The following is a 12,443-nucleotide window of genomic DNA, read 5'->3' on the forward strand; positions in this document are numbered from 1 at the left end:
TAAACATTCAAGGAGGAGGGCGCCTGGGTGGCTCAGTGGGTTAAGCCGCTGCCTTCGGCTCAGGTCATGATCTCGGGGTCCTGGGATCGAGTCCCGCATCGGGCTCACTGCTCAGCGGGGAGCCTGCTTCCTCCTCTCTCTCTCTCTGCCTGCCTCTATGCCTACTTGTGATCTCTCTGTCAAATAAATAAATTTAAAAAAAAAATCTTTAAACATTCAAGGAGGAAGCGAGGACCTCACCCCTATGAGGTGAACAGAGGGCACGAGGCAGCCCCTCGCCCCGAGCCACAGTCCTCCATCTGTGCCTCCAACAAGCAGCTTGTCCTATCTTGGAAGCAGGGTGTATGCCGTGTGCTCTGGCAATTTCTCCTGGCTCCTTCATCACCCGGCTCTGGGTCTGAGGGGCCCCTCCTCAGCCGGACCCCAGTTACTCTCTCTCTACCCTCTACCTGAGGGTTCCGTTTCCTCTCAAAGGCAATGCTTTGCTCTGAAACTACATAAATGATCAGTTGCCTCTCTATTATCTGACCCTCCGCACAGGACTCCGTGAAGACAGGGCCCTCTCCCCTTGGTGACAACACAGCCTCTTGCCATGGTATCTGGTACACAGGAAGCACTCAGGAAGTATTTGTTGAATAAATTAATGAGTCTGGGAGATTTATATTAAATCACTGGCAAGGGAAGAATTACCAGAGAATTTCTACTTCTGTTAAGGTCCTTTTAGGAGCACAGGGAGGCTGTAATTACAGCAGCCTGCAGACCCGTAGCCTCCGTGGCAGACTCACACGGGCTAATCCTATCAGCCTGGTCCTGACTGCTGGCACTTGGCAACTGCCGACAAATGAAACACAGGCTCAATTTCAGCATGCCCTCTCCTCTGTGATGGGATTTTTTTGATAAATGATAAACATCCGTGGACTAAATAATTCTTCCCTCTCTTCTAAACTAACAGTGGGGGAAAAATCAATTAATTAGCGGTTGGGTTTCTCCATCCAGATAAGAATAATTTCACTGTGGGATGGGAGATTTGCAAGCTATGCAATATTGCTTTCTTTCCCCTTTCTAATCTGTGGGTTTTTTTTTTTTTTTTTAAGATTTTATTATTTGACAGGCAGAGATCACAAGTAGGCAGAGAGGCAGGCAAAGAGAGAGGAGAAAGCAGGCTCCCTGCTGAGCAGAGAGCCCAATGCAGGGCTCGATCCCAGGACCCTGGGATCATGACCTGAGCTGAAGGCAGAGGCTTTAACCCGCTGAGCCACCCAGGCGCCCCTCTAGTTTGCTTTATTATTTATTTATTTATTTCATATAGGTTCCACGCCACGCAGCATGGAGCCCAATGTGGGGCTGAACTCACGACTCTAAGATTAAGACCTGAGCTGAGATCAAGTCGGACATTTGACTGAATGAGCCACTCCGGCGCCCCACTCCTTTCTAATTTTAATACAAATATCCAGGACAAGAAAAATAACTTTCCTGAAGAAAAGAGACCTGAAAACATTCCAATAATGAAAAAAAAGAAAGAAAGAAAGAAAGTAAACAGAAAGAAAAGAGCTAAATTAAGAAGCTTTTCATAATGCAATAAAACATTGGAAAAGATCACAAAAAATAAAATTTTCCTCTTTAAAAAACAAAAAATGAATGTAAATATATTATTTCTTTTTTTAATGTAAATATATTCTATAAAATAAAATCTTATTACAAGTAAAACCATTTCTTTGTTGACAAAAAATTGTGATAATTGAGAAAAATATTTATTTATTTATTTATTTATTTTTAAGATTTTTTAAAAATTTATTTGACAGAGAGATCACAAGTAGGCAGAGAGGCAGGCAGAGAGTGAGAGGGAAACAGGCTCCCTGCTGAGCAGAGAACCCGATGCAGGGCTAGATCCCAGGACCTGGAGATCATGACCCGAGCCGAAGGCAGAGGCTTTAATCCACTGAGCCACCCAAGCGCCCCAAGAAAAATATTTAAATAGTGTATCTCTTTAATTTCAGTGACAAAATTCAGTTACTATATGTACACTATCTTCTGGAACTATACATACACCTTTTTTTTTTTTTGGTCCAGAAATGTCACTTACTGGAAAATTATGAAAATTTACATTGGTATACATTTTTAACCATTACAGAGCATTCTGCATATTGTATATTTTAAGTGAAAAAACATTTCTGTTTTATCGCTGGGAAGACATACAACTGTAATATATATGCAATTTGATTCTCAGTTCTTATGGTTTAAAATTCTCCACCCCTATTTTTTTAAAAAAAGTTTTTTTGGGGGGGCGCCTGGGTGGTTCAGGGGGTTAAAGCCTCTGCCTTCGGCTCAAGTCATGATCTCAGGGGCCTGGGATCCAGCCCCACATCGGGCTCTCTGCTCAACCTCTCTACCTGCCTCTCTGCCTGCTTATGATCTCTGTCTGTCAAATAAATAAGTAAATAAAAATCTTTAAAAAATATAATAAAAGGGATGCCTGGGTGGCTCAGTCGGTTAAGCCGCTGCCTTCGACTCAGGTCATGATCCCGAGGTCCTGGGATCGAGTCCCGCATCGGGCTCCTTGTCCAGCAGGGAGCCTGTTTCTCTCTCTGCCTCTGCCTGTGATGCTGCCTGCTTGTGCTCTCTGACAATAAATAAATAAGAAACCTTTTAAAAAATTATATATAAATATAATATATAAAAAAATTATATATCTATATATATAATTTTTTTAAAGATTTTATTTATTTGACAGAGATCACAAGTAGTCAAGAGGCAAGCAGAGAGAGAGGAAGGGAAGCAGGCTCCCCACTGAGCAGAGAGCCCAATGCAGGCCTTGATCCCAGGATCCTGGGATCATGACCTGAGCCGAAGGCAGAGGCTTTAACACACTAAGCCACTGAGGCGCCCCTAAAAAAAGTTTTTAGACATTGTAATTCACTGTAGACTTTCTTCTTCTTTTTTTCTTTTTCTTTGTTTCTTTTGAGTATAGTGTGCACAATGTGACATTAGTTTCAGATGTACAGCATCATGATTTGACATGAAACGATACACCTTCATAGTAAATACACTGGGTCACACAAAGATGAGTTCTTAGAATAGGATAAAAGCAAAACGATGCAGTTAGACCTAATTACATAGGATTGATTTAGGAGACAGGCAAACCAAAATAAGTCTGAACTTTAACATTTCGCAGGAAGTGACATTCTGCAACCTGAAGTAGATAAAGTAGCCAGAGCAAGGACGACCCTGTGGCCTGGATGCACTCCTGAGGCAGCTGAGCTAAAAGAGAAACTAGAGAAAAAGAGCGCCTGTATTCACTGGCCGTTTACTACGTGCCAGGCACAGTTCCAAGCACTTACATGGATCTGACATTTAATGCTCGCAACACCCCTCTGAGGAGGGGACGGGATGCCCCGTTTTGCAGATGAGGACGCTGAGGCACAGAGAGAGAGAGGGTGAGTAACTGGCCCAGAATCACACAGAGGATAAGTGGAGGAGCCGAAACCCTAAGCCAGCAGTCTGTCACCAGAGCCAGACTCAAGCCTACACTGTTCTGCCTCCACTACGTGAGAGGCATTTGTTAGCAGCTCTAAGTGAGTGAGATTTTGGAAGTATTTAATGGTATATAAGCTCCTGCGCCCAGTATGTGCTCAACAAATCATGGAATCAAACAAAGGCCACTCTAGGAACGAACCATTCCCCGACGGTGTTTAGCCGGTCTCCTCAGGACAGGCAAGGCTTACTTAAATCAGAGCTCTGAGCATGCTGCAGTGTGATGATCTGTGATGCCAGTCGTCCTCACCACACGTTGGGCTCCTCGAGATCAGATATGGCATATACTGTACACATATATATGCACGCATATACACGTATATGGCATATACTGTACACATATATATGCACACATATAGCATATGCTGTACACATATATATGCACATGTATACACGTATGTGGCATATACTGTACACATATATATGTACACGTATACACGTAATGGCATATACTGTACACGTATATACACACGTGTGTATCCTTCTCTCCCAGCGGCAGCAGTTTACTTGGGAGGTGATCCCAGGTAACAAGTGGGGGGAGGGGAAGTGAGGGAGTGAAGTGAAGGAAGTCAGTAAAAAGCGCTTTAGGGACCACTGGGCAGTGCGGGCGACAGGCTGTGTGTGTTGATTTTCTGCAGTCACTCATCCAGCACATATCCACCGACACATTCTGTCAGGCAGGCAGTACACTAAGCACTGGGAAAGATGCCCCGAAGCAAGACAGACAGGGGTCTTAGATCTGAAGGGGTGCCAAGGCAGAAGACAGATACAACGGAGTAAGCAAATAAATGTGAAGTTACTCCGTGAGGAGAGCCTTGATGGAACTAAAGAAGTATTTGGGATGGAGATTACTTCAGAGATGTGTTCAGGGAAGGCTTGTGTGATGAGGCCAGAGCTGGAGCCGAAGTCAGCATGGAGTATTAGCAGAGCTGAGAGCAGGCCGAGCTGCTGACCCGCGAAGGGCGGGGTGGAGAGTGAGGAGAAAGAGGCGGAGGGTGACGGGGCCGGAACACACAGCCTCTAAGGCCGTGACGGGCTGGGATTCTGGTCCGAACACCAATAGTCGCTGCGCGTTTGGGGCAGAAGGGTACGGTTTACGTGCGCAGGGGCTCCCTTGGATGCTGCAGGAAACCCACTGCAGGGAGACCAGAGCGGAGGCAAGGAGGCCAGCGGGGAGGCCGGAGAAGTCTAGCCTTAGTGGAGATGCGGCGCTGGGGCTGCAGGGGCAGCAGTGGCGATGGAGACAAGTGAACTAAGACCAAACTGTCGTGGAGGAACAAGTGCCTGGGCTGAGGGACTGGCTGTCGGGGTGACAGAGGGGGGAACCAAGGACACTCTGAGGTTCTGAGCTTCAACAACTAGGTGAGCAGTGGCACGCCATCTCCTCTGCTTAAACTTTAATAGGCACGCCATACATTTTCACTGAATTAATCAACTCTTAACTCACTCTGACATAAGGAACACTATCGGTCTGGGAGGGTCCCAGCAGGAAACAAATGGCACATTCAGATGGGGTGATCTGAGAAGAGTTTAATAAAGGACCACTTATAAAACTCCGGGCAGGAGACAGAGAAGCTGTAAGGGACAATACAGTTCCCAGGGCTGGTGAGTGGGGAACCTGACACCCCAGGCCTGGGAACCTCTTCCTAGTTCCCCGATCCCACAAGAACGCAGAGAGGACCACCTGATAGAAGCTGTGACCCCACAGACAGTCCACTATGGCCCTGAGGGAAGGGAGCCAGCGGATCAACAACCTGACCCCACTCTCCTCGGCCCACTACTGCCTCCCAGTCAGAAATCAGAAGGCAAGAAGCCCACTGAAGCAACCCATACGGGTCAACTTCTTAGATCTAAAGGGGCAAAAAGACAGCGGGCAGCATGTGAGCTCTGAATGAATGAGGATTTACTATGCCTATAATTATACTATTTCACAGGAAAGGGATGCCTACCCAAAAACCCCAAATTACCGTATAGACACATCAAGTTCTTCTTTTTCCATTTTTCTTTCGCCCTCCTCTCTGTTGGTCAGTTCCATGTCAGCATCCTCCACTGTCTTTTTCTCACCATTTTGGAAGTACTGTTGAAGGGCAGTGTACAGTTTAAACACTTGACTGAAAGAAAGCTTACTGTAGGCCAAGATCATATGGCGCAGAAATAAACCTAGAAAATACACAGGAGAAGGCATTAACTAAAATCCAGGCTACATAATGTTGATACTGTTTCTTGCAACTCTGCCTGCAAAAGAATCAAAAAGAGATACTTGCAATTGCTATTCCCTCCTCCCAGAATGTTCTTTCCCCATCTTTCACAAAACTGGTTTCCTCATCTTATACAGGGTTCAGTCCCCAGCTCACCCCACTGCCCCCACACCCTATCATCTTTAGCCATCCAAAATGTTTTCTCGTGGCTACTGGAACTATCTGAAATTATGTTATTTACTTGTTTACTTGTCACCATCTAGCCTCACCCTACCAGCATGCGATCTCCACAAGAGGAAGGTCCCTATCTATCCTGTAAGTCCAGATCCTGGCACACGGGAGATCATGGAATAACTGATGTTGAATGACATAAAAACTATCCCACAAAAAAGCCGAATGAAGTATGGATATAAGCCTAATAGAAAAGCCTCAAGAAATTTCATGTATGCACCTTATTAACTATAGCAATGATACAGTCTTACTTCACTTCTGTTCATAAAAGTTTAAATAGTGACCCTGACTTAGAGTCGTATGGTGCAGACAAGGAATCCAGAGAACTATGAGAAACAGCTCTGAAACCCTAAAAGGCCCCAGGACCAGCCTAATAGTTGGGACTATTACAGACAAAACAGAAGATGGCTTTTCCACAAGATAGTTACATAAACATAGGATACAATGGCAAGGCAAGAAATACCAACTAAAACGTGTCCAATACCCCACTGTGTTTGTTCAGAAATGGCAGAGTCATGATAGATGTGATTCAGAAAGCTGCTCACTTCAATGAAAACATTCTCTGCTCTCCTTAAAAGAGCGTCATACCTACTACACTCGTTTTGTGAACCTCTGGTTCAGTTCCAGAAAAAGAATCTGTAAGGTCATCAAAAAATTGTTCCATATCCTTCAATTCGCCTTCAGCCATCAGTTTGATTCTGAATGAGAAAATTGAGGTGCGTATTTTAGGAAGTCCCTCTGAACATCCTCTCATGTTTCACATTCCACAGTTATACCCAATAAAGCTATTTTAAAAGCAAATTAGATATTCATATAAAATGGTGGCACATAAAACAAACTTGACAATCCAAAATATCACTCTCATTATTCTAAAAAGCATCACTGCTCATGTTTTCATGATCATAAAATGTGTCAAAATAACAGATCAGCCAGCAAAAATGTAATTCTCTGCAACGACTAAGAAGAACAAGGTAGATCTGTACAGAAAAATAAGTTTTGAAACAGTATGTTTAATGTTAACCATTTTTCAAAAAGAGAAGTAAAGTACTTAGGTTCATGATCATAAAATGTGTCAAAATAACAGATCAGCCAGCAAAAATGTAATTCTCTGCAACGACTAAGAAGAACAAGGTAGATCTGTACAGAAAAATAAGTTTTGAAACAGTATGTTTAATGTTAACCATTTTTCAAAAAGAGAAGTAAAGTACTTAGGAAAATTGAGAGTAACAAAGATATATTTTTAGAGAATTCATTATCTTGTACATTTTTCTAATTTTCATCTACATAAACGTATTTTCACATATACAGAAGGAAAGAAAGCTCACCTGATCTGTACTGAATTTGCCAGCTGGGGACAAGATTCTTCAATTAACTTGTACAGTTTAGACAGTGTAATATCTGGGCCCTGGATAAAGATGACAGAGGGGTTACAGATAAATTTTAAGAGCTGGAAAATGGTACAGAGTAAACATGAATTCATTTATCAACCCCTCTGCTTTAACAGGTATTCCAAATGTGAAATTTCAAATCACAAATATATCCAATCTGTAAAACGCTAAAGGAATACATCAGATTTGCAAAGCACTCTCGGTTCATTGGAGGAAAGGTTTAAAATGGAAACAAAGCATAGACTCTGTAGTCCAAGGACCTGCCCTTCCTTCCTTTTTATTTTGTAATCATGGCAAAGCTAGTTTCCTTCATCAGCAAAATGTAGATAATCGTAACCATCTCTCTTGTTCCTGACAGAGAAAGAGTAAGAAAAGGAAAAGTGCTTTGTAAACTGGAAAACATTATTCAAACACAGGTGTCCTATTTTTCACAAACAATTTCATTTGATCCTTCCCAAAACCTTGTGAAGTAGGCAGACACTATGTGCCCAAGTCCGTAAAAGGTACCAGTAGAGACAAAGAGTATGCATCCTTCTCTGTCAAGAAGATTACAGTCTGGCTGAGGTTTTAAACCAAACACTGAATCTTTTTTGGAGAGTAAGTTGACACTATATATGCCAGTTTTAGACGTGGAAAGCAATTCCACTTCGGGGGAAGGTATGTTTGGCATGCGTTGTTTGAAACGAAGAAAAACTGAAAAGAACCTGTAAGTCCATCAATAGTTAATCCATAACTTATAATAAGTTATAAACTTTTAAAAAAGATTTTATTTATTTATTTGACAGAGAGAGAGAGATCACAAGAAGACAGAGAGACAGGCAGGGGTGGGGGATGCAGGCTCCCTGCTGAGCAGAGAGCCCAAAGTGGGGCTCAATCCCAGGACCCTGACATCATGACCCTAGCTGAAGGCAGAGGCTTAACCCACTGAGCCACCCAGGTGCCCCTATAAACTTACTTTAACATTAAAATTAGGAGTTATATTTCTTTCCTTATTGGGGAATACAATGTAGCTGTTAAAAATAATTGGGTGGCTCTATTCAAATGTACTGACATGGAAAGCTCTCCAAGACTGGTTAAATGAAAGGAGTAAGCTATAGAATAAAATTTTATTTTTGTAAAAAAAATTTTTTTAATTCAAGCAAAATTAAATTAAAAGGATACAAATACATCCTTACAATCATATGCTTTTACCTATTTATATACACATGGATTTAAAAAAATGTCTAGAAAGCTCTATTCTGACCTGCGACTCCATAAATAGTTAAATGAGCGAACATTAACAGTGATAATCTCTGAGGCAAAAGGACCAGATGACATGAAGAACCATAACCTTTCACTCCATTAATTTTAGTATCAGCTGAAGTTTTTACAATAAATTTTTGTATGTTAGTTGAGTAATTAAAAATTAACTGGTTTTTAAAAATTAACTAATGCTTAAAGTCAAACATTAAGCAAAGGAATTGGGAGTCTGACTGGAACATTAGAACCACAAGAACCAAAGAACCACAAAGGATCATTTAAGACAGAAAAAACAGCACGAACAAAGGCAGACTGATGGGAGCTAAAACACAAGTACTGTTTTGTTTCTTTCTTCTATTACTGAATCTTACAATATAATGACTTTTATTTCAATAATGGGGAAAATACACTTGTAATAACAGTAATGTGGCTAGGACTGGGAGCTACAAGTAATGGAGACCCCAGTCTTGTATTCAACCAACTGGGTAAGCCACTTAATCTGTGTCTGCAGTACCCTCCCCCAACTAATACGGATTATATATATGGCTATATATGTATATAAATTTTTTATGTATAAAATGTATACATATATTCTTTAAGATTTTATTTATTCATTTGAGAGAAATTTGGAGAGAGCACAAGCAGGGGGAGAGGCAGAGGGAGAGGGAGAAGGAGACTCCCTGATGAGCAGGGAGTCCAATGTGGGGCTCCATCCCAGGACCTGGAGATCATGACCTGAGCGGAAGGCAGACGATTAACCAACTGAGCCACCCAGGCGCCCCTGGGTGATGTATTTTTTAAAAAGCCATTTAGGGGTGCCTGGGTAGCTCAGTCAGTTAAGCGGCGGACCTGGTCTCAGCTCAGGTCATGATCTCAGTGTTCTGAGATGGAACCCTTCATTGGACTCCAAGCTCAGCTGGGAGTCTACTTGAGATTCTTTCCCTCTTCCTCTCCTTCTACCCCTCCCCCTGCATGTACACGTGCTATTTCAAATACATAAATCTAAAAAACAAAAAAACAAAAACCCAAACCCTTTATCAAGCATATTGCTGTTGTGGGGGCCCAGGACCCCAGATCTTTGTTTCTGCCACCACTGCTCAATAGACAACTACTCATCCTTCAAGTTCCAGCTTAACACTCCACTTCCTAAGTCCTCCCGGTTCCCGGGAGTCCACCCATCTGCCACGAGAGGGTATATCCCATTTCACTTACCCCACACTTTTACTTAGGTGCTCTACTAAGCTCTGGGGATAACAAGAGTGAACAAAAGTAGCACAGAACACGGCCCTTATAGCAGTCTAACAGGGGAGAGTCAATCATAAAATCACGCATACAAATGAGAAGAACCCTAACTGATATAAAAGGTGCATGACCCATGAAAACACACTAAAACGGAAAACTGCTAACACTCAGCATTTTACTATATGCCACACACTGTGAAGCAGAGTCCAATTTAACACAACCCTCCCCAAACAGAGCCTCTCTTACTGTCCCCATTTTACAGAGAGAAACCAGAGACCCAACGAGGTTTCGGGACTTGCTATCCCCCGAGTCTGCGAAATGAAAGAAAACATGGAAAGGGCTTAACCAACGGTTCAGTGCTCAAGGTCGGCTGCTGGTTTTAGGTAATTGCGGTCCTCGGGGAGCCCGTTCGATTCGCCCGTCTCCATCGCTCAGGACTACGTGCAGCCCCTCGCCCTAGATGACGAGGGTCTGGGAAAAGCATTCCTCCCCTGTCGCTCAGCTGAGAAATGCTGGAAACAAATATGACCCCCCCCCAAAAAAAATGCATGTAGAGCGCCTGGTCGATGGAGTAATAAGGACTCGTCCTTAGCAGGTGGATTAACTCCTTTTTTTTTTTTTTTTTTTTTTTTTTTGAGGTCCTCCCGGGCTTCAAGAGTGCCGGCTGAACACTCGTGCCCCCAGGCCCAGGGCGGTGTCCGGCACAGAGCAGGTGCTCGGTCAAGGTTTGCTGAATGAGCGGGAGCCGGCGGGGCCGCTCACCTGCAGCAGCGGCAGGAGCAGCTGGTTGAGCCTCCGCCGCTCCATGAGGCTGACGGCGCCCTCGCCCGTGCGGCCCATCTCGTTCAGCAGCACCAGCACCGCGATCTTATACGGCGTCACCCAGTCCTTGATGCCGAACACGTTGGCGTGCACCACCCCATTGGTCATCATGGGGTTGAAGTAGAGGCTCTCGTGGACGCTGGCCATCGTGCCCCGGGACTAAGTTCGGGAGCCCGGCCGCTCCACGGCGCGGCCGCCACGCCCGGGTTCCGGCTTGAAGCAGCGCACCACCCTCCTCCGGCCCCCACAGGATCCCGCTGTAGCCCAGGAAACCGGTATCCTCGCTCGCGGCAAGCCATTGGCCAATCAGAGAAGGTAAACCATAGCACATGGGAGGGCTACAGCCAATTAGAATATCCAGGGGTGCTGTGCGGGATGGAGCAAAGACGGTGCACCTCAAAACTGAGTCCCTACAGAAACTGGAGCGGAAGAAGTAAGTTCCCGAGTGCCTTGGGGCGGGACAGTGAAAGGAAGATGATGCCTTGAGGGCCGCAGCTGAACGTCTCTGTTTGGGGTGGTTGGGGGAGCTGCCAATTTGTTTAATTTGAAAACCGTTAAAATTGTATTTTGAGGGGCACCTGGGTGGCTCAGTGGGTTAAGCTGCTGCCTTCGGCTCAGGTCATGATCTCAGGGTCCGGGGATCGAGTCCCGCATCAGGCTCTCTGCTCAGCAGGGGGCCTGCTTCCCTTCCTCTCTCTCTGCCTGACACTCTGCCTACTTGTGACCTCTCTCTGTCAAATGAATAAATAAAATCTTTTTTTAAAAAATTGTATTTTGAAACAATCCTGTTTAAAAGCAACGAAATCAAATTTGCACCACTAAAATTCGTATGTTTCATGATGTTAATTTCTAAGCTCAGTGTTTGGAAGTTTCATTTAGCTCTTTAAAGACGATGAAACATTTTTTCTCACTATTTCACAAATGTCATTTAGAGACAGCCGAGTCATAGAGGGTGATACCACTTTGGGTTCCTACCCAATAAACTACAAGATCTCTAGTCTGGCATTCGTAGCCTGGCAAAATCAATCCCTAGACGATGTTCTCAAACAATTTTTTACTATTCCCCTTCCATTCATCAGTATCTCTCCCAAGAGGCTTCTCTATAGCCTGAATTACTTTTTTTTTTTTTTTTCTGAATTAGTACTAATAATGACTTGCCTTCGGTACTAATCTCAATGACCCTTGAAAGAAAAACCAGGTACTATTCAACTCTGGCTACATACAGACACACACACACACACACACACACACACACTGCCTAGTACTTTGTTTTTGTCTAAATCGCTGTATGTTTAATAGAATAATGAATGAATATGTGGCCTTAGTTCACAAGACTAAGAGTATTATGAGGCAGAAATGTATAAATTCCTGTGCCCAAAAGCAAGTTATTGGTAACTTGGAATAGAAAACCTTAATTCCCTATCTTGAGAACTCTGTACACTTTGGACATACAATTACATGTATTTTGGACATACAACTCTGTATCTTTTAACATATACAATATCTATGTAACTGTCTCTTATTTGTAAAAGAGGAAATCGACATTTCGCAGGAAATTAAATACATAAATAACTCCTTTTTTAAGATTTTATTTATTTGGGAGAGAAAGAGAGCACAAACAGGGGCAGAGGGAGAGGGAAAAGCAGACTCCCTGCTGATCAGGGAGCCCCACTTGGGGCTGGGTCCCAGGACCCCAAGATCATGACCTGAGATGAAGGCAGACGCCTAACTGACTGAGCCACCCAGCCACCTCAACATAGATAACTTCTTTCTTTGCCTCAGTTTATTTTTG

General features: G+C 43.6%; 1 protein-coding gene across 3 annotated transcripts in view; it reads right to left on the bottom strand.

Annotated features, from left to right (window-relative positions):
* ANAPC5 (anaphase promoting complex subunit 5) overlaps positions 1 to 10,946 on the bottom strand; it is a 43,383-nt gene extending 32,437 nt beyond the window's left edge. For 2 of the 3 annotated variants that reach the window (XM_082698398.1, XM_082698397.1), the window contains exons 1-4: positions 10,592 to 10,946; positions 7,286 to 7,365; positions 6,549 to 6,658; positions 5,499 to 5,691 (exon numbers count right to left, since the gene is read on the bottom strand). In XM_082698398.1, coding sequence (XP_082554524.1) covers positions 5,499 to 5,691; positions 6,549 to 6,658; positions 7,286 to 7,365; positions 10,592 to 10,798 — 590 coding nt within the window. In that variant the 5' untranslated portion in view covers positions 10,799 to 10,946. The remainder of the gene's footprint in view (positions 1 to 5,498; positions 5,692 to 6,548; positions 6,659 to 7,285; positions 7,366 to 10,591) is intronic. The other variant, XM_082698399.1, reaches the window with a different exon arrangement.
* Between the last annotated feature and the right edge of the window lie 1,497 nt (positions 10,947 to 12,443).

The sequence above is a fragment of the Mustela nivalis genome, assembly GCF_964662115.1.
Source record: "Mustela nivalis genome assembly, chromosome: 14".
Lineage (NCBI taxonomy): Eukaryota > Metazoa > Chordata > Mammalia > Carnivora > Mustelidae > Mustela > Mustela nivalis.